Source organism: Cyclopterus lumpus, chromosome 1, assembly GCF_009769545.1.
Source record: "Cyclopterus lumpus isolate fCycLum1 chromosome 1, fCycLum1.pri, whole genome shotgun sequence".
NCBI lineage: Eukaryota > Metazoa > Chordata > Actinopteri > Perciformes > Cyclopteridae > Cyclopterus > Cyclopterus lumpus.
Window position 1 is genome coordinate 17,281,709 of NC_046966.1, and position 27,978 is coordinate 17,309,686.

A 27,978-nucleotide genomic window follows, 5' to 3' on the forward strand; every position below is an offset into this window, starting at 1 on the left:
TTTATGTCATGTCGTTTATCATGGCTGTAGTGGCCATTCGTCCAATAAATTAAAATAAATAATCAAAAGAAAAAGCTATCCTAATATTAAAAAATTCTACCCTAAATAAGCAAACATCTAGAATAATTAAACAATACTTGTTAATAAAATAACTAAATACTAACATAATAAATAGCTCCTACAATGGCTTTAGATGTTGCATTGTCTGATCCTCTTCTGATCAGCTTCTCTTACATGTACATTACCGCTGACACTCGATTCATCATGCCTTCTACAAAATAGTTTTATCCATAGCCTATGCTAAACAATCATTAAGCATATTTCAACAAAATGGAAAAGTTATTAATGATTTAGATTTTAAACACGTATCTGCATGTGGACATGTGGAATTACTAATGTCTCCTTCATTGGACCTATGTTTTTTAACCTCTAAATTATATCGTTATAGACAGAATCACAAAACCCATTAACATCGCAGATGATATCTATCTATAGCTTTCACCGACTTTTACCCCAATAGACACATACATGTCTATGAACCAGAACCTTATTGTATCAAATAAAGAACAAACTGAGATCACCGTCTTTCTAAAGAAGAACGGCTTAAAGTGGAGGCTTATCTTGACATGCACGTTTATTTCTCTAACCTTTGTGTATGGGGAAATAAACCTGCCTTGCCTTTCATTGGCTGATAAATGGTCCGGTCTACATCCAGGACATGGTCAAACCGTACACCCCAGCCCGTTCCGTCGCAAACTAAAAACACATCTTTTTCGACTATACCTTGAATAGGTAGCACTTAAATGCCGTAGTAGCACTTAAATGTCCCTTACCGATAGCACTTTAGTAGCACTTAAATGGCACTTACGGATAGTACTTTGTAGTTTGACTTTATTGAAGAAATTGTACTTGCTTGATTCTTGTTGTTCTGAGTTTGGACTCACGGTTTAATGCACTTATTGTAAGTCGCTTTGGATAAAAGCGTCAGCTAAATGACATGTAATGTAATGTAATGTAAATCTGCATCGTCACTGTCGAAGTGCACCAATCACAACAGGTCACAGCGCTGTCAGCCAATAGGAAGCCAATAACGATGTTGCTGTTTCACAACACCACAGGAAGCGCACGAGCTGCGCCGTGTTCTTTAACCTAGTTGGTATATTGTAGATTTTACTGTTACTGTGTGAATACTCCTAAACATGGGATAGCATTGTCGGCCCACTGAGTTTAACTTTGACACCATGGTGTCGCTGTCGTGGCTGCAGCGTCTGAGCAGCGCTTTACTGTCGCGAGGCGACAGTGCAGCTCTGCTCGTGTTCCTGCTCGTGCTCTGTTTACTTTATGTTCGTCAGAAGCGACGGGACCTCGCGAAAATCCCACCGGGACCGCCGCCGTGGCCGCTAGTCGGGAACTTCGGCTTCTTCTTCGTGCCCTCTTTCATCCGGAGGAGGTTTGGACCGAAATCTGACAGCGCCGACAAAAACGCGATGATTGCTTTAACGGAAAAAGCCGAAGTTTATGGCAACATGTTCAGTATTTTTGTCGGGAGCCAGTTGATGGTGGTGCTGAACGGATATGAGGTGGTCAAGGATGCGCTTTCAAACCATCCCGAGGTGTTCTCCGACAGACCAGATATCCCCACTGTCACCATCATGACCAAACGCAAAGGTAAACTGCTTTAGTCCAGAAATGATGTATTGATATATAAATATATATATTTATAAAACATATATATGTTTTTTATATATATATATATATATATATATATATGTATGTTTATATAAATAAATTATTATTATTATTATTATTATTATTATTATTATATATATATATATATATATAATTATATTTTCTGGTTAAATTGAACTTTAGGAATAGTCTTTGCACCTTACGGGCCAGTGTGGAGAAAGCAGCGTAAGTTTTGCCACACCACACTCCGAAACTTTGGCCTGGGGAAACTGAGCTTGGAGCCTTGCATCCAGCAAGGCCTGGCTACCCTCAAGACGGAGCTGCTGCAGCTGAGTGAGAAGTCTGCTGCCACCGGGTTGAACCTGGCCCCGCTGATTAGCAACGCCGTGTCAAACGTCATCTGCTCACTGATCCTGGGACAGCGTTTCCACCACGAGGACCCCGAGTTCCGCAACATGCTGGGCCTGATGGATCGTGGGCTGGAGATCTGCGTGAACAGCCCTGCGGTCCTCATCAACATCTTCCCCCTGCTGTACTACCTGCCTTTTGGGGTATTCAAGGAGTTGCGTCAGGTGGAAGAAGACATCACAGCGTTTCTGAAGAGAATTATTGTCAAGCACCGGGAAACATTAGACCCAGATCACCCGAGGGATCTTGTGGACATGTACTTGATGGAGATGGTGGCCAAGCAAGCTGCTGGAGAGGAGAACAGCAGCTTCACAGAAGACTATCTCTTTTATATAATAGGAGATCTCTTCATCGCTGGCACTGACACCACCGCAAACTCAGTTTTGTGGATTCTGCTCTACATGGTCCTGCACCCTGATATCCAAGGTAAACGTAGAACAAGTCCTTTTTAGACTGCTTATATTACCTTGTGAAATTAAGCCCTTTGTGTAGTTTGCTTGTGCAAAAGTGACTTCTGAAATGCCGTGGAGATATCTCTAATGGGATTCGGTCCAATTTTGATAAAGTTATAAAGTACAAAAGCAATGATCTGTTTCTAGCAGAAAACCAGAAAATGACCTCAGCTCAATGTTCTCATGGCAGATTTCCAATGTAACTGATATGCACACACAAATCATAATTAAGCACATTTGACTATAGTTGTGATGCAATTCATTTATGATTTCAATACATATAAATAATTAAATGGTTTAAAATATAATTTCAGTTATACAACATTGTAGAGCTTCAATATTTGTAGTTGAGATACTGACAAGCGACATTGTGGTTGTAGAACTGAATATAAAATGTTTTTAGGAGTATACAAATCACAGATATTATTATTTCTACTTAAAGTGAAACCCCTTTGGGGGATTTGGACATCTGCTGTGGGAACCCACGGCTCTGAACACTTCCTGTTTTAAGGACAACTAAATGTTGATTATGCATTTAACCGCTTCTCCAACTCTTGCACAACGACATTGATCATCACATCAAAGCATGCATCTTTCTAGCACTTTGAAGTGTCCCAAAAGCCACACTTATGTTGTACTCCGATGAGGAGTTCATTAATCATCCAAGAATGACGTGCTTAATGTTTTTCCGTTGTTTTGAGTTCAGACAAGGTCCAGAGAGAGATCGATGAAGTGGTGGGCGTACAGCGGATCCTGTCTTTGACTGACAAGGGAAGTTTGCCTTTTACTGAAGCCACCATCATGGAGGTGCAGAGACTGACTGTTGCGGTCCCTCTGGCTATTCCTCACATGGCCTCCGAGACAACAGGTAAAGTATTTATTTGTATTTCACTGAGTCCTCTGCTATTAATCAACTGGTCAGGTTTCAGAGTCTCAGATTGTATCTCAGGGATGGAAAAAGATCGACAGAGCTGCATTTAGTTGATTTGTCTTAATTTCACATCTGATTTGCTGAGGTGATGGTTTTTTTAGTGTGTTTTCTTTCTGCCCTTTCTTTCCAGAGTTCAGAGGCTACACTATTCCGAAAGGAACAGTTATTGTTCCCAACCTGTGGTCTGTTCATAGAGATCCTACAGTATGGGACGAGCCCGACAGTTTCAACCCAGCACGCTTCTTAGACGAGGAGGGAAAGGTGTTCAGGAAAGAGTGCTTCATACCATTCGGGATTGGTAAGCCATTCCTGCCTCATATCGGCCAAAGAATCGCTGATCTATGAATGCATCTTAAATGTCCGTGCCCCATGCGCTAATGATTTATCCCCTGTATCTTCCAGGTCGCAGAGTGTGCATGGGTGAACAGCTGGCGAAGATGGAGCTGTTCCTGACGGTTACCAGCTTACTGCAGGCCTTCAAATTCAGCCTGCCAGAGGGAACGCCTCCTCCTACGCTGAACGGACGATTCGGCCTGACGCTGGCTCCCTGCCTATACAATGTGTGCGTGAGCCCTCGTAGTTGAAACACTGGAATATTTGATTCTCTCCAAATCAAAGACCTTGACCAACCGCAAGACAATATAATCTGTGTTATATTAAAAAGGATATGAACAAAGTACGTTTTTATTTTTATTTGATGTATGTATCATTTTGCTAATGCAGTTATGGCTGCATAGCATGTTCATCTTTACAATGTTATGATCCAAAGCAGCTTCTAATTATCTCCTTTGAGATGCTGGAACCAGCAAATGTTTAATATATTTACTTATATTATATATTTACTTATTTATATGTGTGTATATATATATATATATACTTGATAATCAAGTAACAATTAAGGTCAGTTTTATGATGCATAAAGAGATGCACTGAGAGATTAGTACATGTTTATTAGATTTTTCAGTTAAAAAATTATTTTCCTTGCTCACTTGATAAATGGATGCCAATAAAGAGTTTATTTATAAATACCTCAATGTATCGTGAATATATATATGTGGTTCAATTAATTTACTCTTTAATGTCTTTGTCTAAAATTGTTGACATTTTACATTCATTATGTTTGTAGCATAAGAATATATTTGTATCCAAACAGTAGAAGAAATAGTTGGCTCAATGATAGAAACTTGAAAAAAAACATAAAACTTAAATATCATAATTTTGAGTTTGAAGTAGAAGTGTTTCTTCTACCACATCCAATACCAAGATGTCCGGTTAGAGAAAGGGTGAAAAGTAAAGCAAGACGCCCCAAATCACTGTACCCACGTCCTGGCTACTCGCAGTCAGAAATCCTGGTTAAATACATTCCAATTCACTGGGAATATTTGCAGATATTAATAGTTTAAAATTCCATTTTAGTGGATACAACTGGAAAAGAACAAATGGAAAAAAGTCCTTCAGCCAGATTACACCAAAGACTTTTCTCCTGCGTAAGTAACTAATATTTAATGAAAACGATGTCAGCTGGGATCGGCTCCAGCGACCCTAAAACAGGATAAGCGATTCTGATAATGGAATAAAGACCCAGAGGTCTTCGGTAGTGTTCAAACTTACAAATTAGCATGTTTCATTCTCTACTCGGGTAGATGTTACTCGACTATCTTTACATGGATAATAGTTATATGATGTGTTATCTGAATATAGCATAGCAAACCTTTTAACTGTCGGACAGCTACTATGTTTTAGACTGCACGTCTGCTATATGTTGCACTGAGGGTTTATGAGATTTTGTATGATTTGTTTGTGTGATTACAGATGCAGTCAGAAAGAATCGTGTCACATGTGCAGCCACAGATGATGAGATTCTGAAACATGCAATGAGGTGGTTCAACCTGGCAGCAGCCCGGGGAGGCTCTGGGAGGCGGGCCACTGTCAACATCCAGACTCATTTTGCGAATCTGTTCCAGAGCCTATGATGCCTCCAAGGTGGATCCAGAGCGGAGTCAGTTTGCTATCTGGGTTACTTAATTACATTTAATGTGACTCTACTGTACATCTACTCTACTGCAGTTCAGAGGTACACGTTGTACTTTCCACTGCACTATTTGTCACTTAAAATTACTTGTTACTTTTACATAAAACACGTGGTATGCTTGTATGAGATTAATTGGTGCTATACTGCCAAGTAGTGTACAAAGTATTTTACAATAAGAACTACAACATTTGAACATTTGATTACATGCGTTTGATTAATATATATATATATAATATTCTAAACACTGTGAAAGTACGAGTATTTACGTTCGATACTTTAAGTACTTTTCGCTGATAATACCTACCTCTTTAACATTTTGAATTCAGTACTTTTATTTGTAGGCCTATGGAGTATTTTTACATTCTGTATTGCAAATTCTGAATATTCGTGGCTAAGCCCTGAACTGGAGTTTTCGACGTACAACACTAAGTAACTAAGTACACTCAGTAACATTTGTGTTTACTTGGGAGTAACGACATCTGTGTGAAAGGTCGTGGTGCGACGTGATCACGTGACTGCATGACCTTCCGCCCACTTCTTAACGTGCTCGTCCCGCAGCAGGTTGACACATCATGGCGTTCTTCACTCATCAGATCTGCAGAAGTTTGTCGTCCTCGGCTGTGAGGAATGTCGCTATTAAACATGTCACAATCATCGGAAGTGGACAGATGGGGGCCGGAATTGCACAGGTAAGCGACATTGCAATGCCTCTGGTCCATGTTTAGCCACGTAGCTAGCGAGTAGCTTCACTATAGTTCGTGAAGCAGCTGCGCGGACGTACATTTGACAATCCAACCAGGTGTTCTTCTTCCTTGAAGTCTCCTCTTCTTTCAACAGAGCACCTTTTGTGTGGCGTGAAGGTTGTCCAACCGGCACGGTGTGACCTATCGTATAACCTTTCAAAATAAAAGCCTGTCGCTGTATTATATTTCGTTGAGAGTGAATGGGAGTCTTGTCTCGCAGCACAGACACGCGCATTGATCCCATAAGGAAGTCGTGTTGTAAAATAGCTTCGTTGTCATTCATTAAACACAGCTGTTACCTTAAGGTGTGACGTAAGGAGACAAGACTCAACTCTGATGAACTGCAGGATACACATTTGGCCGCATGGGGTCGCTCGCCATATAAACTGGAGAAGTGTTATCCTACATATTTACCGTATGACACAATATACACTGTTTAGCGTTTCCTATATAAAGACAATTCTTACTTTACAAGTGGTACCTACTTTTGTCAAAATACTTTTATTGATGTTTAAGTGCTACACATTTTTTTAAATTAATATATATATATATATATATATATATATATATATATATATATATATATATATATATATATTAATTAATAAAAAAAAAAATAATATATAAATAAATTGTTTGTAGTTATGTTGACCTAAATTCTTTCTGACAGGTGGCTGCATCAACTGGTCACTCGGTGACGCTTGTAGACACAAATGACGACGTCCTGAAAAAGGCTATCAAAGGAATTGAAGGGAATCTCAAAAGAGTAGTCAAGAAGAAGTTTTCTGACAAGCCAGAGGTGAGACATCAGATCCCCAGACGAAATAGAAACACAAAAGTATGAGAGTGAAATGTGATGAATTTTGGTTTGTTTCAGGCGGGTGAAGAGTTCATCCAGAAAGCCCTGCAGAACGTGTCAACCTCGACAGATGCTGCATCTGTAGTTCAGGGCTCTGATCTTGTGGTGGAGGCCATTGTGGAAAATATGAAAATCAAGCAGGATCTCTTCGGTGGGCTTGACAAGCTGGCACCAGCGTGAGCATAGTTCTGTTTTTGTGTTATTTTTGAGCTACATCATTTAGATTAGAAGCTCAATGCTGTTAATGTTCATTTCTAAATCTAAGACCAAGTTTTGTTTGGAGATGGAAGTTGGCACGGTACATTTGGTGGCTTTTGTGAAGGAGAATGAAATGGAAGGTCTGCTTTTATTATTAACTGTTGTCGATATTCTGTTTTATGTATGCTTCTGTTTTTCTGCACACTTTTTTTTTTTTTAGACACACCATCTTTGCCAGCAACACATCCTCCCTGTCCATCACTGACATCGCTAGCTCCACCAACAGGCTGGATAGATTCGCCGGCCTTCACTTCTTCAACCCAGTCCCTGTGATGAAGCTCGTAGAGGTACGAGCCTGCGCAGAACAGGGTTTCTAAAAAGGGTTGTTCTAAGAGCGCCTGTGCATAAAAAAGGCAGTTCAGAGGGATGAAAGAAAAGATAATTGACACATAGATATGCGTCCTTGGATTAGTAATGAAATGGAAATGAATACAGTATATCCAAAAAGTAATTTTCTCATTTTCTGCGCAATAAAATGCAGAAAGTGAGTGGCGGTAATATTAATATATTTTCCTGGATGAAGCTACAGGCCTTGGGGGGCTTCTGCTTGCACTAAATATTGTCATCTTCCTTTTTGCAGTAAGCTTTGACTCTTAACTGTAGTGGACTTTTATTTAAATTCCAATTTACCACTGAGACTACTGAATTTGAAAAGTAAACACCATCAATCCAGCAGCTCAGTTTTGCTTAATCTTTCACACTTTTCTCAACAGACATAATAATCCTCGAGAGAACAAAACAGACCTTGAAATACGATTTTTAAACGTGAATTCCCATTTTTCAGAAATGTAATAGAAATATTGTCTTGATTTGTCGTATCCTGCTTTTCGGCTTAATGGCCTACTGATTGTCACAGTTACAACCATAAAGTAGTCCCTAAAAGGAAGTGGTGACAGCCAACCGCTTAGCCTTCAAGTCACCTTGATATCGCCACTCGACCGGGCCGGTGGGGCTTGTCACGTCTAATGTTGTGCTTTTATGTTTTCTGAAGTTGTGTTCTACGGGGCTTGGAAGAAGTCAAACTGCTGCAATGTGTCCCCTCTCATATTGATAACAAATATTAAACCTTAATACAAACCTCATGATAAACTACAATTATTGATTGTGTGAGAAATACAAACAGGGAGAGGGATTTGATTGACACCTCAGCCAACTCATCAATTCTATAGTTAGTTTTTTTTTTTAGGAAACATAATTCACATGTTTTACAGTTTAATATATTGCATAACATTTGAACTAATTTCAGATGAATGAAAAAATATTAATTAAGGTAACTTAAATGTACCACTAAGCTTCTGGAGGTGCAACACCACCTCTCTATTGGCCATCCACCACTGCAGTTTGAAAAATGTACTTATTCAGTTTCTTACTGCCACTAAACGAGAGGAAATGACTTTTTCCACTCTTATGTCTGTATGGTCAATATAAAGCTACGTCAGTCTGTGCCAGTAGCTCAGCCTATGGAGAGCTGGGTTGGGAACCAGATGTTGGCCTGTTCAAATCCCAGGTCCCATGTCTATTGCTAGTAATACTTTAATTAGAATAAAAGTTGATTACGTATTCATCTTTCACAGGTCATTGGAACCTCAGCAACAAGCCAAGAGACTCTTGATTCTCTCCTGAACTTCAGCAAAATACTGGGAAAAACCCCAGTGTCCTGCAAGGTAAGATTGTCTGTGTGATGTCATTACAGCTGTAGTCTCAACAGCCCACTCAGCAGCATCCAACACCTCTTTATTCAGGACACGCCAGGATTCATTGTCAACCGCCTCCTTCTTCCCTACCTCATAGAGGCCGTCCGAATGTATGAGAGAGGTATGTATACCTGCATGTGCGCCTGTGTGTAATGTCAATGGTAAAATAGTAAAGTTTGTGTATTGTTACCCATGATGCAGTGAAGAAAAATAAGAAAGGTCTGCTCATTGTCCATTATAAACTAATAATAATAATAATAATAATAATAATAAAATAAATAAATAATAATAATAATACAAGTTTCTCTCTTTTTTTTTTTTTTTTTTTAAAGAAAAAATAAAATAAGAGCATAGATATATTCTGAGAAAAACACATTTAATTTAAACTTAAACACAAAGTAAAACTTACCCAAGCTGTCTTGGTTATTAGTCTTTCCACTGTTTAAACAATGATCAGAATAAGCCCTCAATTAACAGAGTTGGACCTGAAAATATCCTTGCTCTACTTTCTGAGTATATCTGGTTTTCAAAGAGCATTACATATTGAGGTTCTATTTCAGTATGCTTTTAGTATAATCTTCTAGTTTTTGATTTTCTGTATCTTTTGTATGGTTCTGATTTTGGTTTTTCTGTTTCCTCCCTCAGGTCATGGGTCCAAAGAGGACATTGATATTGCCATGAAACTGGGTTGTGGTTATCCCATGGGACCCCTTGAGCTCTCGGACTATGTAGGACTAGATACGATGAAGTTCATCATGGATCGTGAGTAAAACTATGTGGGAAATATAAGTATGATGAAACCAGGGGTGGTGGATTGTTACTAAGTGCTTTTACTCAGGTACTGTACTTAAGTACACATTTGAGGTACTTGTTCTTTCTGCCTTTTTTTTGTTTTCATTCCTCTTACTACTTCGACCCCAAAACATGTCGGAGGGAAATACTGGACTGCATCTTCAGTTACTTTACAAATCCAGATCGATCACTTCATGGAGGAAATAATCAGTAGATTAGTCCCTAATTAAAATAATCATTGGTTGCAGTCTGATACAAAGTAGTTTAAAAATAAGCTCCACCTCAGTCAAATCCTGTTTTACAATAATGCAGGAGTAAAAATAATCTGCTATATTTAAGTACAGTACTACAATTTAACAGTCACACGGGTCAGGTTCCTGATTATACTTGCAAACATTTACTTGAGTAACATTTTTAATGAAGGACATGTACTTGTAACGAAGTATTTCTACAGTTTGGTATTAGTAATTTTACTTCAAGAATAGTTCCTCCACCACTGGATATGAGTTTAATTTTAAAAGTGTGATCGGCTGGCATAATATCAATCTGCTGCAACGGGGGAAACAAAGCTAATTCAAATGGACTGATATGTTGAATGAAAAGCACTTGACGTGTTGTTGTCATTTCATTTCTTTAGATTGGTCTGCAGCGAACCCCGAGGACCCGTCCTTCGCCCAGAGTGAGCTGCTGAACAAGTTGGTTGCAGAGGGCAAATTGGGCAAAAAGACAGGAGAAGGATTCTACAAGTACAAGTGATTGACTGGCGCCCTTATGAAACTAGTCAGCACTTCAGAAAATAAGCCATCCAACAGGGACTGGTTAGAAACGGAAATAGAAAAAGTGCCTTCTATAATAAAGGCCGACTTTTGTCTGTCACTCCATTTACTTCTAGACGTGTACTGAAGTACATCTTTTTGTGTGAGACGAGATTAAATCCGATATAAATAGTTTTTTCAAATACTTGGTGTCTGTTCTCATTGTAGCAGTGGTGTTGAAAAGTGAATGCCTACGAGCATCAAATAATTTAACATTTGTGGTACAACAACAACACTGATTTGGAAGAAACAACTTTTATTGGACTCTACTAATGTGACCTGAGGGGTTCAGCTGTGCAGAGTAAAGTGTCTTGTACCTCCATGAGCTGTAACAGACGTGTTCTTTACGTTTCCTTGCACATAAAACATCTGCAAGGCCATTTTTCGAAAATGTTAGTTTGCATCCACAAGCTGGTCTTCTTCTTCGCTGCCTTTGTCGGCACATCGCTGCTCATCTTGGCGCATTACCGCCACCTGTTGGTTCATCTGAAGCTAAGGAGGCTTTATCTGTTCCAAATTAGACAAATCAAAGTGGATATCAACCAAAAATAATTTTAGTACAAATTTGCGCATAACGTTATTCACCATAAAGCACAAGCCTTTTTTTTTCTTCTTGACTGTCCAAATGGAAACGTTAAATCCAAAACAACTCACGGTTGAATGACTCCTGATATCTCCTCCAGCGGCCGCACGCACGTTACGAATAACGGCACAGCAAGCCATATTATTTGTCCTACATTAATATAAAACTCTTATTTAACATTTTTATCCATTAGGCACAAACAGCCAAAAGGTCCAGTTTGGTGACTCCAATTGGCCGAGGTCACACCGTTCCCTTAATTATGCACAACTTAAAGCCTTTATATTATTTACACAGCCGACTTCTATAGAAATGTACCCCGTATATCTGAGAGGAAAGGGGGCACTAGCTGTAGGGACCAACACCTTTTTTGTTTTGTTCCAGGCTGTAAACATGTTTATTTCTGCTGTAAAGTTGGCGACAGCCTCAAGTGGCCACTCGGTGAACTGCAGTTAATGGCGAGGCTGCTGCTTGATTTGAAGTGATATAAAAATACACTGCTTTCAATGATAATGCATTGTCTGATATTGTTTCAAATTAAACCATTTGTTAATCAATTACCGCGTTTAAAGTTATCTTCTCGCATGGAGTAAATCCGTGATGAATTGAAGTAAGTGGGGTCCAGGTTTAACAGCAAAACCATATCAACAATTACTAAAGTCTCATTTAAACAAACGTGTATGCATACTTCTCACACACATGTGCATTGTCGCCTACATCTTATTGTTTAAAATACTTGCACTTCCATACATAACCTTTTATTTAAACAATATTCTATTTATACTATTGGTACTTGCTTCTTTACATGTTAAAGGTGTATTTGATTATCCGAATCAAGACTTAAGATAGAGACTATTGTTCGGATTGTGCATGAGGCAAACGTGATATTTGGGAATTTATAAATAAAATTGGTCTGAATGCATAGAATTAATCATTTGTCACATGCTTTTGGGAATGTTTAGCTTCATTAAATTGTCCTGTTAGTCAACAGGAACACAAGGTGGTGCTGTTTTACTTTAAATGAGATCTTCAAGAGGCACAATTCAGATTTGCCTATAAATACAGTTTTCCTTTGATCGTGGCACTTTAATACAACATATTTTTTTACTTCAATATTCAATTGTTATCTTAAGAGTTTTTACATTATTTGAAGTCTAGAGACAATTTTTACATTGAGAGACGGGAGAACAAAAATCGCACCCTTTAAATTGATCAATTGACAAAAGGTGTTTTTACTGGCATGATGTCGGTCTCTTTTGTTTTATTACCACAATAATACTGTATGAATGTAGCCTCAATCGATGTGCTTTTGGAGTTAAAATAAGCTTAAAGTTTCCACAAAGACTAAATAAAACATGTGATATCTGATGTGTTTTACCTGCTTCACATTATCAGTACATACACAGCACGACCAACTATGCGTTACACATTATAATCTCCAAGGATGACACACAGACTGCTACATCTGGCACTTCCAGCTCTGTCTTTCCACCACACACGTGATCAAATGAGCCAATGGTGCCTTTTTTATTTTTCTTACAAAAAAACAAAACATGTTGAAACAGTTCAAATATGACCACTTGGGAAGCAAAATGCTATACCAAGATGACAGTGACCCGAAATATGATGATAAAAAAAAAGGAATTCATCAAGTAATACTAAAAGAGAGCATTAAAATCATAATGTTACAGAGATGCTTGCATGGAATAAAACAACATGGCTAAAGACCACACTATTAGCTACCAGAGAGAAAAGACAAAGGTCCATTGCAATAAAAGAAAGACTGCCAAGTGCTGGGGTAAATATATATATCTGCTTCATTTGTCATGTTTTAGAACAATAAAATATAGGCCTCTGAGCCATCACTCTCGCCTTTGTCCTAATGTTGCCTGCAAAAATACCAAGAAAATTGACATATCCTGACAGTTTTAAAAAGTACACATACTGAGCATTATTTTACATCTGAGCAAGACTCAAGGTCACTATTTGTTACAAATAGTTATCAAAAGAAGCCATAAGTTTCAATTTTCTGCAAGATGCTTCAACAAGAAAAATGGCTTTCCTGTGTCCAAAGCTTATTTTCATATATACCACTATATAAAAAAAAAAAAAAAAAAAAAAAACAATATTTAAAAAAAAAAAAAAAAAAAATCACTAAAATATACACCGAGAAATTGAAACAAGGGTTCAAGATACAAAAAAGCATTCAAAATCAAATTCAGTCTAAAATGAAAAGCAAATGAAAACGTTGATCCTTTTTTGCACCAACTGGTCAGCAACAAACTAAAATGGCGTCTTGAGGACGTTTCGTAGACAAGATGAGATTCCTCCGGCTTCCTTAGTGCAGTCTAAAAAGAGGTGTTTGGTCGGTCGGGCGAAACCCCAAATGGTCTCAAAAATCCAGGGAGAGGGCGTGGGGGAGGGGAAGGGGGGGTGTTCAGGGAGTGAATGTCGGCCTAATGAACTATACAAAGGAACCGAAGTGACAAATAACTTACAGTAACGTAGAGACAGGTGTTTGGGCGGTGCAGTGGAGAAGTTAGTGCACACATCAAAATCGCTGCGGTTTTTCAGTGCCGTGCCTCGGGATCTCAGTAAAGCTGATTGTAAAAGGAAACTGACAAAACACAGACTTCAAATTTATGTGTTTTTTGTTTTTTTTTCCGGTGAGAGAATGTGGTTGCGTGAGGGTGCTCCTACTAATCATGATTGTCTTGTTCAGTTCAGTGTCTACAGCAGGCGCCTTCGGGACGGGAGTGGAGCCCAACAGTGAAGGGCTTACGGTGGATGGTGGAGGCATGTGACTGTGTTGCAGGACATGGGAGTAGGGGTTGGGTGGTGTCGGGAGAGATGGGTGGAGGGGGGGGAGAGGAGTGGGGTCCTCTGAGAACTGGAGGCTTTGAGGGTCTTCATGGAATCTAACAGGCCTCCGTCTCAAGCAGAGGGCCCGTAGCTGCTGCCTTCGCTTTGCATGTGGAGAAATTGTTCCGTTTCCCTCCTGGAGAGAAACAAAACAAAAAACAAAAACAAAACAAAGACGGGGACAAAAGAAAAGACTTTTTAAATCAACCAAACTATGAAGTCACTGCAGTTGTCTACCACCAAAAGGAAAACATGAGAACCACATCAGTAACTTACACCAAAACAATGGCCGCATTCACGACACATTAACCCAAACCAGACATACCAAGATGACTCAGAATGACTCGAGAGTGTCTCACCATGCAGGCATGCCTACCGGGTTCAGGGAGGGACACATTACCTGTCATTACCATCAACATCGCCGATCACTATTTATATCTTCGCAGTGTTACAGTTGATTGAATGAAAAGCCTTTGCAGCTGTGTTGAGCCAAAGCGCTGAACTACAGAGGGGTTATAGGTCAGTGACAGGATGTGGGCCGGTCTAGCTTTGATGTAGTCTGACATGGGGGTTGCTGTGACCCAGCTGGCAGTGCTACGCTGTTCTTTGCCCTGCCCTGACTGACTCATCCCTCCTCTCACTCTACCAAGGCGAGCACCCGATTGTGTAGCTTCTGGTTGACATTTAGGCTGCCGCTGCAGGTGGGCGAGGGCAAAACAAGACGAGGAAATACTCTGCACACAGGAGGATCACGGCATTGACCCAGTTAAACTAGCAGAGTTCATGGAACCGTGTTGGTAATTGGTGATCTGAAACCAACGTGGTTCAGGTGCGGGTTGACGTCGCGGTGTCACCTGACCTAACCCACTTCGCAGGACTCCCACAGAATTGGCCCCTTTTCCTGATGGGAAATTGTTTGTCATGCTGCAAAAGTGCTCTTTTCCCCGTCATGATCCAGGCTTGAGCTAACATAACAGAGTTAGCTTCAGTTATTGACAAGCCAAGGAGAGTTATTTTAGACCCGAGCAGCATCAAATAGAATCTGTGATCAAAGTGGAGAGGCAGAGATAGAGGTGGATAGATGCCTCCTGCGACTAAAAAGATGGATGTTTTGAGAAGACGAAAAAAGGGAAAGAAGCAGTATTAGTTTGCTTTTCTCTTGTGGCAAAGCCAAGAGTGTGTTTTTGTAGGAGAGAAGTCAGCTGATCCCTGCCCCGCATAAACACACACACACACACACACACACACACACACACACACACACACACACACACACACACACACACACACACACACACACACACACACACACACACACACACACACACACACACACACACACACACACACACATCTTTACCACATGTGGATAAAAGGGAACAGGACAGAGGCCACCTTTCCCGAAGAGAGCTCACCACGAGCTGCAGAAAGTAGAGACTGAAAGGAGCGCAGCGCTCCGAGAGAAAGAAAGAGCCCCTGTCGCTTTTATTTACCTCCGCCGCCCTCTCCCTTTTCATCCCAGGATCTCAAAGCGGGCCCGCACGCCCGGCACTGCACCCTGTTTCCTGGGGAGCATTTTTCCTTCCCCCACCACAGACATGAAAAGCTTTGGCCTTCCTGCCTGGGGAAGAGGCCTGAGGGGCTGCGGGCGAGAAGTGTGTGCATTTTTGTGCGTGTGCACACAAGTAAAAAAAAAAAAGAAGAAAAAAAAAAAGAAGAAGAAAATAAAAAGGTTGGTGGTAACAGCAGGGATGTGTACTTGCGTGGCGGTTGGTTGCAGGGGGCACCAGGCCAGCTCTTCACAAGGTCCAGCCGACACAAACACTGGGATTCAGGAGCAACTTGACCCTCCTCTCCTCCTCCTCCCTCTACATTAGCGCTCAGGAATGCCGGCTAGACTTTTTTGCAGGAAATGAAACGCTCCTCTGTTCAGAGGGCTAGCGAAGGTTTAGTCTCCCCCTTCTCTCTCCCCCAATTCCTTTCCCGCTACGGGACAGCGGGAGGGAGAAGGGCGGGGAAAGGAGTCGGACAAGCTCTCACCCCGCTTTTGAAGTGTGGGAGGTTAAGATAACTGGCACAACCTCGCGTCTCAATCGCTGCTTTCACCTCCCAGGCCAAATCAAAGAGGCCGCAGCTGGGGCCCGCCTGCCTTATAGACCCCTAACCTCCAAACCCACCCGCCTCCTCACCTCCGTCTCTCTCTCTACTCACAGCTCTGGGTTTTTTTTTGGTGCCATTAAAAAGGAAATCACCGCCGACAAATTACTCTAAAAATAAGCCAAGTGGAGAGAGGTGTCTCCAGCACAGGCTGAGGCGCAGACTTTACCGTGGCAGCGAGGGGGGGGGGGACAAACGAGAGTGAAAGACTGAAGATAGAGAGCAAGTAAAGACATGTCGGAGTCATCTTGAAAAACTAATCTGGTTAATTACAACCTATTTTTGTATATTTGGCCATCTTTTTTTATCCGTTATCATAACATTGTTGTTAACTGTTAATCTGGGAACATGGTGACAGCGCTTGAAAGAAGTCTGACAGGGCAAGAAACAAGTGCAGTGCACTTGATTTGAAGGGAAAAAAGGAAACTTATCACATTGCAGCAATTTACCTAGTGAGGACAATCTTACCAACATAACTTATTATTGGAATAACTTATCCGTTATCTGTCGGGGCGCCAAAATGTCCTCGCTAACTTTTAAATGATGCTTACGAGTAGTGCTGCCAATAATTCTTCACCTATTTATCTGTGATTTCTTTCATAAATGTATCATTTGATTAAAATGCCATCACAATTTCCCAAAGCTTAAGCAACAAAGGGCCAAATTTGATTGACCACCAGTAAACAACCAAAAATGTTGGGATTTATTTGTACAACTATCGGATATATATACTATGGATGCAGTACAATTCACATGAGTTACAACAAGCATCACTGATGACTGTCATGACAAAGGAACCAACATTGCTGTCAGTATCTTTCAAATCTAATAAGGACATGAATGCAGAAGTCGCTGCCTCCCTTTTTAATTTCAACCTGAGATCCAGAAAACATTAGGTGCCATAACTTTGTTGCATCATCCGCTGAGGTCAGCTCAGTCGGGCTCAGACGAACAGACTCGTGAGCTCTGGTAAGTATAATTGTCCACACATTTAGATTAAAGTTGAGTGCGGTGGCGTGTCTTGGCACGGAAGTGACCGTGGCCTGGAACATACAGCTGGCTTTGGTGACACCGCTTCAAAAGGAGCCTCCGCAAAATACATTTGTAGCAGCACTGCTCTAAAAGGCACAAGGGGGGAAATAAAAGGAGTAGCGCAATACATTTAAAAAAAAAAAAAAGCACCTGGAAGACAAAGCAATGTTTGAAACAAAACGCTCTGCACTGTCAGCACGGTCTCCGAGACATAACACATAAAAGAAATCACCTCCTAAAAAAAAAGGCTTTGAAATGTTTAACCTCCAATCAAAAGGCAGGCTCAGGGGATGTGTCTTTTCCACAGGGGCTATCAGAAACTAGCAAGTCAAGTCAGGAGGGGCTGAAACTAAAAGGGTAAAGAGAAGGAAGAGAAAAGACGGTGTCTATGTTAAATATCGGAGAAGGGAAGGGTGGGGTCTGGTTGTGGTCAAAAGGGGTTCAGGGAGGGGGAGTCACCAAAACCCCAAACCTCAGGCATGCATGGGTGAGACTATGGGAGTACAGGAGGGTGTGGGAGGAGGGGGGGGGAGGCATTGCCCACATCTGAGGCGGCATCGCTGGGGGCCCAGGCAGCTGAAATCTGGCTGTGTGCCCTCGAACAGCTCAGTCTGAGCTGCTGCAGGCCGGGGGATGTCGGGAGAAGGGGATGGGGGGATGAGGGGGGGTGCTGCACATTCAAAGAGCCGGCACAATTACTGCTGCCTCTGCTGTGGTCTCGCTTCAAAGGCCTCCGCCGCCACTCACCGTCAGGATAGGGGAGAGCAGCAGGAAAAGGAGGAGCAAAAAAAGAGGTGGAAAAGATCGAAAGAAGAAGATGGTGCTGCAATTGGAGGTTGAACCTCCTTTAACAATGGCTAGAATGAGTAATACTAAAATAAATATGGCTTATTTCAGTCTGTGTCCCCGTGTTACCTGGGGGCCTTTAATTCAGAGACCATTTCACAATCTCTTATGGGGTCACATATCTCCGCCTCTTTCAAAAAGTGCTGCAGTGCCTCTAGGAGTCTTGGGGGTGAATTTGGGGGGGGGGGGGGGGGGGGGTTAAGAGGTACAGACAGAGAGAGAAAGAGAGGAAGTGTAGAAGACATCACAAAAGGCCAAGAGGCTGGACCCTCATACTGTTGCTGCAGCTGACCAAACCACAACACAATAGCCCGTGACTCAATCAAAACAAATTTCAAGCCCCAGTCTAAACAATGGGAGAAGTATAGCTGCATTTCTCACATGTAAACAAGGGCCTTCAAGAGGGTTTAACCCCTCTGAAGTGTCACATAAGGTTGCCAGGCCAGGATAAGACAACCATGTCAGTGTAAAAGATTTGCACTAAGCTAAAACCACATACTTGAATTACGTGGAGTTTGACATACTGCCACCCTCTGGAAGTCCATATACTAAGTGCTGAGAGGGTCCTTTTTCTTCACAGAGCTGGCTTTGTGGAGGTCAGGGGGAGTGAGAGAACGGGAGGTCCATGGGGGTGAACATTTCCGATTCTATTTCCTACCCACAGAAGCATTAGCTGTGGGGTCGCTCTGATTTAAGCGTAATTTTCTCTCCTCCACCTCCCACTCATATTTTTTTGTATGTGTCTGTATGAAAAAGTACAGTTTTAAAAACATCCTCTCATCTCCTGTGCGCTGCTCAAAGCGAGACCCAGAGTCTGTTTTGCAATCCGGATTCCTTCCCCAATTATCCCAGGTCACTAATAAGGCGGGCTGTGGAGGCACTGGGCTGTGCCGCAGTGGCCTAGAGGCTCGGTGCCAAATTGAAACGACTCGGGAAATCGAGGCAGACGCTGAATCTTGCCTAATTGCAGGCGGAGTGTGTGGCTGGCTGCTCAGATGTGAGAAAGAGAGAGAGAGAGAGATAGAGAAATGTGCAGCGAGTGATGAGGGTCTGAGAGAGAGAGAGAGAGAGATAGAGAGAAGATGAGAGGCAACAAATACAGAGAGAGAAAAGGGAAAGAAATGGGAGATTGAGACTGAAGGATGAGTGGCAGTTGAGAGAGATTGGGTAAACTGAGAGAGAGAGAGAATGAGGGATTTTCTTTTGGCCCTTTTCTTACGCTTCTTTTTTCCCAAACATACTCATGCCCTTCTCTCTCCTCTTCTTCCCTCATCAAAGTCTTCTGACAGCTGACTTCTGGCTGCACACATCAGAGGGAGCAGAGCCGGGGCACGACAGAGAGAGAGAGAGAGAGAGAAGAGAGAGAGAGAGAGAGAAGAGAGAGAGAGAGGCCACCAGAAATCCCCATTTTCTTTCATGTCTCTGGTCCAGGACATGAGGTTAGAAATGACCCTTGCTAGACTTACCAGACTTTACTAATTGTAAAGCATGATTTAAAAAAAGATATCCTTGATCATGTGATTGAAAATGCAGCCTCTTGCACAAGCAATAGGACAAATCGGCTTGTAGAGACATCCATTTTGTTTGACAACAAAAGAGCACCTTCATAAGAGTCTGAGCAAGAAGACTCAAATGAACTTTTATGACAGTTTGCAAGTGTTTACAACGCCAAGGCCCTCACTAACAACATTAAAAGGCCACCTTTGTTAAAAGTATCTCTGCCCTATTTTTTTTGCAGTGGCTGATATGGGAGAAAGCCCCGAGGGCATGTATGTGAATCAGCGGGTTTTAGTCCGACAAAAGGCGACCAGCGTGAAAGGAAGCGAGAAAGAGAGAAACTACATAAAGAAGTGTACAGAAACAGTGAGCAAAGGAGGAGTAAAACTGTTCTCAGTCAGTGTAAGAAAAGGGGTGCTGGGACACGGGGTGATGATGGGAAGAGACGGAAACCCTCATTTCACATTGTCAGAGTAATGACTTCTCAGAGTGCTGTTCCACTGGGGTGAGAGCCAGCAGTGTGGCGGGCCCAGTGTTTGACATGCTAACAAAGAGAACCAACGTCATGCCATAAAACACTGCACGACTGCTCAACTCCTGGTTTGCCTCACAGGCAGAAAAACTCAGCACAAGCCATAACATATGTTAATATGAAGTTGTAGTGATTGTTCCCTTTATAAAATCTGCCTAAACGAGAGCGTCTGATTTTGTTCTGCTGAATAATCTTCATTGTGAGTGTACTATAAATAAAATCAAACGCAGTCAATGTTCACTGTGTAGCAAACGAAAAGGTGTTGAAGTTGTGTCTCAATTTACTCATTTAACAAATGTCCTTTTAGATTTTTTGTACATGGCGGAGAGACGGCCAGGGTAGAGGCGAGGGCAGATGAAAAGAAATAGACAAACGAGTTCATTTAAAAATGTTTTTTGGCATCTACAGCGAGCTAACCTCAATCCAGCTCTTTGGGATCTGCATAAATTGAGGGCTTGGGGAGTTGTGGCAGTATCCTTGGTATTATGCATATTAGTTTAAGGCTGTCACTGAGAATCAGCAAGGGTGTCCATCCCGCTGCGGCTAGGCGCTGCTAATTATTGGATCAGAGATAAAGTGCTTTTTAGAGCCCGCTCTCTCTCTCTGAGCTTTGAAAAACGACCGTGGCAAAGAAAAAAAAAGGAAAGAGAAAAAAAAAGAAAAGAAAAGCGGCCCAATTTTGGGTTCAGAGCGAGCCACCGGGTCAGGAATCGATCAAGTGGAAAACCTTTGTCTGGCTGGGGTGATTTTGACGTAAGACCAGATTTGTCACATCTGCCTTTTTCTGCTGCCGAAAGGGAGCGGAACAACAGGATGCTACCAAACACCCCCCCACCCCCTTGCCCCCGGGGGGAGATGGAAAGCAAAAAGATCCAGAGAGAGTAAGTAAGACCGAAAATAGAGTTGCCGGTGCCACATATTGAGAACGTTAATCCTTCTTTAAAAAAAAAAAAAGGGTAGGTGACAGTTCAGTGCGGGTTTGACATGTCATCTGAATCAATATATCCCAGCATATCATTCACATGTTTAAAAAAAACAACTACCGAGTGCCTTTGTTATGAAGGCATTATATACACCCTGAAACCCCAGATACCGTGAAATCTTATTAAGGTAGAGCATCTCATTAAGTTCCTGCCAAAAAAGCTGCTGAATCCCACTCTGCCTCACAAAGATGCAGAGAGAGACAACACATGGAGTCCATATGGGACCGAGCGCTGACGTCTTCGCCTCCAACAGCAGTTAAAAAAAAAAAAACTGTTCTGGGCAAGTTAAAGTGTTTTCAGATGTATTATTTGGTCCGTGTTTAGAAAACACTGAGTGGGTGAGCTGTCTGATTTATTAAGCAATAGCTTTCAAAACCTCTTTTTATTTGGTAATTTCCCTGACGCAGGATGGAAGAGAAATAAGCCAACTGCTGCCACAACATCTGACCTTGAATCTCAGTGCTCAAAACAAAAACATTGGATTGACCCATTCAACACACACACACACACACACATGCATGTTTGCACACACACAAACACAGAGATAATCCAATGGGTATTGTGCTGCAGCCATTGAGCAAACTCCACACACAAAGCACAATCCCTCCTCAGGCCTGAACACCACTGACACAATGACTATGGCAAGGTTAGGGTGGACCTTTTCAGGATTAGTCTGTGAGTACCTATTCTCAAGTCAGTGTTTAGCAGTTTAACAAAAAGACTTGGCATATATTGAAGTGATCAGATAGGGAGGGGATAGAGGGTTTCTCTTACCATATTCTCAGATGTACGCCGTTTTCATTCTCTGGCCTGTACCTGCAGAAAATTGCATCTTTTAAAAAAATAATTTGAGGTGTCTGGACAGTATAGATCTTTACCGACCATTTGGCCTACACAGTGTACAGACCCCCCCCCCCCCAAAAAAAAATAAATACGGACATTTTACTTAAGATGTTATTCTCAATGGATTAGAGTTGCAGTGCTGAGAGGAGGCTCATAAGCGCAGCTAAACAAGGTCAGCAGAAAGACACACTGTAGTGCAGCAAGCAAACAAATAGTGCAAAGCCCAGGGTTGGTAAGTAGTCGTATAGAATGGACAGACTAATCCCAAAGTAGGTGTAATTTGTGAAGACGGGGATGAGGGAGAGCAGTGGACAAATGGATGGTGGGATGATTACAAAGAAAACCTATGAGAAACCCGAGTGAAGGACGATGCTGCCTCCACAGAACCAAGCCAGTCTACTGAAGCCCGAATGGAAATAGTTATGTTAGTGTAAACCTCTACTTTTATAAAAATACAGTTTTACAGGCATTTGTCTCTGTCTCCTGGGAGATTAAATTAGATTTTTTTTGCATTTGCATTTGTACAAATGCAGTATACTGTAAAAGATGATGTGTCGTCTATGGAAAGATGGTGTAACTCACAACTTCAAAATGCAACAGACAAGAAAACAACACAGAGAAGGAACTAGAGGGATCAGTGCTTACCTGGGGCCGATTCCTGCATCTTCTCCCTCTTCCGCTTCTTCTTCTTTCCCTAAAAAATATACAGAGGAACACATAAAGTGTGGCTCCAGCACTCACGCTCACTAGACCACTCTGATATCCTGCTGCTGACTGCCATGTTCACTCATCCCCTGCTGGGCATCCAACCAGCATCCCCTGGCCTCAGGACTCCACCGCAAACTGCCACGCTGAGCGGGACGCACCAACCAAAGGGTGTGAGCTGATGTTAAGTGTGCTCTGCCTGCTCTCAACTGGTTTAAAAGGACATTCATTTCATACATAATTAGGCCCTTTTTAGAGTTGCGACCAGCCTAACAGAACGGAGGCAGCTCGTCCTGCTGCTGTGACCCGTCCGTGTCATATTTCCACTTCCTTTGAAGTCCCTCTAATGACAAATATTAACATGAAGTGCAATTAAAAATGCTCACTGTAATTAGGCTAGTCTAGCTCAATGACTGTTAAGAGTACCACTCTTTTTGCAGCGAGATGGTGGGAGTGTGTAAGGATTTATAGCTTATGCTAAATCCCCAGGGGGGAGACTATAGGTATAGATAGCAGCGTAGAGTCGTTCTAGTCAAATATGAGCAGCACTTTGGTTTCCTGCTGCAAAGTCTGCTAATCCACTTATTCATGAGCTAATCTGCCTTCTACTGCTGCGGCAGACAGGGAAGAAGACAGACTAAGTGAGAGTGGGTGAGAAAAGGGATGAGAGAGAGGATACACAGCAAAACTATGAATGCCACTCGCTCTAGTCCATGCCAGTGCGTTACTTATTTTGGGTGTTTCCAGGCATGATGTGCTGCCTGTGTACAGCTGAAGGTTTTTCTTTGTGGGAGGGGTACAAAATGTACTTGTAAGAAATGTTTTTGCGTTAAACATATCGCTTCCCTTTATCTCTTCGGTATGCCAAGTAGAAAGCCATTTCTCTACTCTTTTTTTTTTTCTTCTCCAACCCGTCAAAATATGTTTGTACGAACAAAGCTGGAAATTAAATGGGAACTGGGCTGACTGTCACCAGCTGATGTTGTGTATCTGGAACTGTGCAGAGCTGTGAAACCGTCTCCCCCCTCAGCGAGGCATTTTGGCGGTGGAGCAGTGGAGGCAGAAGGAGGGGGGATGCTGTCGGTGTCCGAGGGGAGGCAGATAAACACCACAAAGCACTTTGGTGGTGGAGTGAACGTGAGTGCCGGAGCCACACTTTTAATAAAGGCTGGTGCTCTCTATCACACAAATTCATACACGCCACATACTCAGAGACATGACAACTTCCAAGCCCATACACACACACATACATACACACACACGTAGGCATGCGCACCGTGATATACACCAAATAAACAGGCTGCGTCTCAAATGCAGCTGAACCTCCCACATTCACAAACAACATGGGCGGCTCGAGGAGCAAAGGTTGCTGCTGCTGAATGCTGTATGTACGATTCGGCCTCCTCAACACAGTCTAACAGGTGCTTTTTACATCCAAAGCTCCATGCTGATATGGAACATCAAAGACTAGCATAACCATTACCATGCCGTTTTCACTCTTTGTGGCAATGATAATGTCCACGGTACTACGATCCTCTTACTGCCGATGGTAATATAATCACAGTTTTATGAATTACACATCAAGCTGAAACAAATAGGGCCCACAAATGGACCCCATTAGCATGGAGCCGACTGGTGTGAATTAGAGTGTGTGTGTGTGTGTGTGTGTGTGTCACTACTGTGTATCATTCTGAGAACAAGCCATGCAACGCTGACATAAACAAACAACATAAATCAACATACACACACGCACGCGCACCTCTGCCAATCTGTTCTGTTGATACTTACATAATTATCTCGAGCGGACCAGCCTGGGTAGAGCTGCATGTGGAGCTGCCTTTCCTTGCGGGCTAGCTCATAATACTTAGCTTGCTCTTCCCGAGATAAAGCATGCCACTGTTTCAGTACAAAGGAGATTAGGGGAAAAAAATAGCATACAGTCAATTACTGGCATGCAATTGCATGTTCCCTGCATAGAGAAGTGTGCTGGGGGTTTTGGTGGAAACAAAAAAAATCTTTTCAACTTCCAAACGTTTGGTGTATGAAAAAAGAGGGATAAAAGAGAGAGAAAGAAAAAGGGGGACACATGATGAAGAGATTAACATGAACTGGAGTCAGAGGGAGGCAGAGAAGGGGAAAAAAAACTTTGATTTCATATCAAAACACTGGTTCCAATTTAGCAGCGCTTTTTATTCAAACTATGTCAGCGAGCAATTACTCTATGCAGGCCACAAACTAGGCTTTGCTGTGGCTGGCTGCCTCAACCACTAGGCCTATTCGTTAAGGCTTTTAACATGTCTCTGTGGTTCCACTCTTTTCCCAATCCTCAAAAGGAACACATTTTGTCATTTCCAACCGTGCCATTATCCAGGCATATTTTATTAAAGCCAATTTGATCAAATGTCAGCTAGATAGGCCGTCTGTATCTGTGCTGCAGAGAGGGACGTAATTGGCGAGGGCAATCATTATGACAATAATCACAACTAGTTCATAAAAGACTGTATGTTAATAGAAAGAGGGAGCTTTGTACTTTTTAAACTAATTGGGCCTGGAAAGTCAGTCCATGCAGACTTGTTAGAACCACAGCTTAAACTGTGATCTCCCGGTGATTTAACTCAACAAAGAGACCGGGATCGGTTCATCAGTGTACACAAACTATTTCACCTACCCTTCGTCCCAGAATCTGATTGATGGCAGCGCTCTCCTTCAGCGTGCACTCGGCGACCACATTCGCCCGCATTTCTTTCATGTAGAGCATGAAGGCGTTTAGGGGCTTCTTGATGTGCGGTCTTTTGGGCTCCTGCTCTTTTCTCTGTTCGTGCTGGGGTTTCCTGTTAATAGAAACACAACAAAAACAACATAGATGGGAGGTAAAGAAGAGGAGGAGACAAATTAGTTTGAGAACGAGAGAATGAAAATGCAAAGCAGCAGAGTAGGGAAATTGTGGTGGCGTTATGGCTACAAAAGCAGCGCAGGTCTGGTTGGGTTGCTCTCAGCCAATGGCGAGGCACGCAATGGGCCTCTGCCTCCTTAATCATGTGCAGTTGTAGCCTCTAATGAGGAGAGATTACTTCACCGGTAATGGCAACCAAACCTTCTCGTCCACACCGCACATTGCCAATCGCTTAAAGCCAAATGCTCACACTGAAAAAAAACTCTGCTCCCACTCCTGACTTACTTTCTAACAACCGTTTTGATACTAGTAAAGTCTTGGTGCTGGGATGCCCATGAATAATGGAAATATCAGTGATAACCACTTCAGGGTACTCACAGCACTTCCCACTGCACACACTGGGGATGTGAATTCATTTCATCCGAGCAGTAATCTCGGACCTGTATCTGTTGCTGAGTGCTAAGTGTGTTGTGATCCCTGAGGACAAATGAAGCATAGGCCTGTTATCAGTAGAGCACGGGCCCTCGCTGCTTATCTGTTCACATCAAGGGAATGGGAACAAGGCTCTGACAGAGGGTTTGTTCACGAATACCTGGAAGTATGTTGTTTAAACATTTTTTTTTTTTAAATCTGTGAGAATGTTCGATGAAGGTATTTTGTGTTTGCAGGACTCACATGTGCATGATGTCTGTTTCATGCAGAGGCTCGTGTTTGACCTGTGGGTTGACGATGGCCGGGTGGGGGATCCCTGTGGCGTGGGGACCTTGGGGGCCGGGCACCATGTGGTGTGAGAACCTGCAATAACAGCAGACAGCAGGCTTTGATCAATTAAGGAGGACCAAGAAGGACAGTAGCATGGAAAGGGATCCCCTAAATGTCAAGTGACAGTAGGTGCACGCTTGCAACAGCGTACACAAACAAGAAAAGAGATCCATCAAACACATATTTATTTTCTTGACGATAATTGCTGAATATTAAAAAAATTATTTCAGCTGAAAAAGACGGCGGTGGGAAGTCGGCACTGGCTGTAGTTTGTTTGTACAGTTATTTTAGCTCTAGATCTTTTTTCAATATTGGGTCATTATATATCCTGCAATGTTAGATACACTAGTATTGCTTCATATTAAGGGATCACTATTTAAAGGTTGGATACTACTGGTTTGTTTTGCACTTGTTTTGCACACTTGTGTGTCCAGAGACTCGTGGTTATGAGGGTTTCCATGAGTTCTGCTTGAGCTTTATCTACTTCGAAAAAAATGAAGATAAAGCGAAATAAGAGGAACTGACAAGACAGTTCTTTTTAAAATTCAATTTTCAGAAAGGCTTTAAATATCCCTTTTTGCTTAACATGGGGAAGTTTTTAGATATGCTTTTCTTTTCTGGCTCAAACATTTTGAGATCCTTCTTTTGAAATAATAAATAGTAGATTGTGTTCGTTGTTATCAGTCCATCAGTCCATGATGTCTCTGTTTCAATTTATAGAAACAAAGATTCTCGTGATTCAGCATGTTTAGTACTGCAAACACAATGCTTCTTCAGTACATGGAGTACAACTATGACCAAAGATCCAAAATTAGGATCCTCAGCAGGAACAGTTCCTAAATTGGAATAAACTTCCTAAAACAAAACTATACTCTAAACCAGATATAAGGAGAGCTGAAGTACACAAGCTTCAACGGTCGCCTGATCCTACACCTTACATCTGGCTTCACTCAATGTATGCCTGAAGCCCCGTCTTTGCAAACATCATGCTGACAGATAAAGAGATAGAGGAAGAAGAAAGAGGGTAAGATATGTTGAGAACAAGAGTGAAAAAAGTACAGGAATGGCAGTGACAAGGATGCAGAGAGAGAAATATATCCAGGAAGCTTTGATGGGGGCTAAGCAGCCATATGGTAATGCCGGGGCATGTATGCGGTGATGTGTTTGACATGTGCTGGGCACACAGAGGAGCGGTGTGGCTGAAGCCGCAGCAGGAACAGCCAGAAGCAGACCTCCATGTGTCGGCTGCTGCTGCTGCTGCTGCAGGCCAGCATTCCTCCATTCAAGCTAGCACAGTGTCGGTGTGCATTTGATGTGAAGAGACGGGATTGTGATTGCACCTTGTTTACATGAATCGACTGCGCATGCTTTTGCGTTTGTCTGTCTGACTCACCATCCCAGCGGTGGCGTGAGCTGCCCGACTCCTCCAGGAGACAGGGAGTAGAAGTTGGACATGTCTGGTCCAGGGTGATGCCTCTGCATTCCTAGACACACAACAATCGTACACAACTGTTAGAAAGCATTCAGGTTACATGTTTCACTCTAAACATCTGCACCCTGTGGTACCAATCGAAATGCGCCTGAAACGCCTAGAACCAAAGACTGGCAAGGTG

The 27,978-nt window shown here is 42.2% G+C and overlaps 3 protein-coding genes across 3 annotated transcripts in view; 2 read left to right on the forward strand and 1 right to left on the reverse strand.

Moving 5' to 3' along the window:
- The first annotated feature begins 1,092 nt into the window (after positions 1-1,092).
- On the forward strand, positions 1,093-4,457 carry LOC117739186 (cytochrome P450 2U1). The gene is made up of 5 exons (XM_034545486.1): positions 1,093-1,668; positions 1,873-2,523; positions 3,256-3,417; positions 3,611-3,778; positions 3,883-4,457. The coding sequence occupies exons 1-5, from the start codon at positions 1,242-1,244 to the stop codon at positions 4,062-4,064; spliced, it is 1,590 nt and encodes a 529-aa protein (XP_034401377.1). The 5' UTR covers positions 1,093-1,241; the 3' UTR covers positions 4,065-4,457.
- A 1,580-nt stretch (positions 4,458-6,037) lies between these two features.
- On the forward strand, positions 6,038-10,818 carry hadh (hydroxyacyl-CoA dehydrogenase). Its single transcript, XM_034545082.1, has 8 exons — positions 6,038-6,201; positions 6,926-7,054; positions 7,133-7,290; positions 7,533-7,659; positions 8,947-9,036; positions 9,115-9,187; positions 9,712-9,828; positions 10,496-10,818. Exons 1-8 carry the CDS (start codon positions 6,085-6,087, stop codon positions 10,612-10,614), a joined length of 930 nt encoding a protein of 309 aa, XP_034400973.1. The 5' UTR covers positions 6,038-6,084; the 3' UTR covers positions 10,615-10,818.
- Positions 10,819-14,150: 3,332 nt separating this feature from the next.
- lef1 (lymphoid enhancer-binding factor 1) overlaps positions 14,151-27,978 on the reverse strand; it is a 39,374-nt gene continuing 25,546 nt past the window's right edge. Inside the window, exons 5-11 of the mRNA XM_034537370.1 lie at positions 27,759-27,849; positions 26,279-26,398; positions 25,379-25,541; positions 24,499-24,606; positions 22,651-22,699; positions 21,937-21,978; positions 14,151-14,251 (exon numbers count right to left, since the gene is read on the reverse strand). Coding sequence (XP_034393261.1) covers positions 21,944-21,978; positions 22,651-22,699; positions 24,499-24,606; positions 25,379-25,541; positions 26,279-26,398; positions 27,759-27,849 — 566 coding nt within the window. The 3' untranslated portion in view covers positions 14,151-14,251; positions 21,937-21,943. The remainder of the gene's footprint in view (positions 14,252-21,936; positions 21,979-22,650; positions 22,700-24,498; positions 24,607-25,378; positions 25,542-26,278; positions 26,399-27,758; positions 27,850-27,978) is intronic.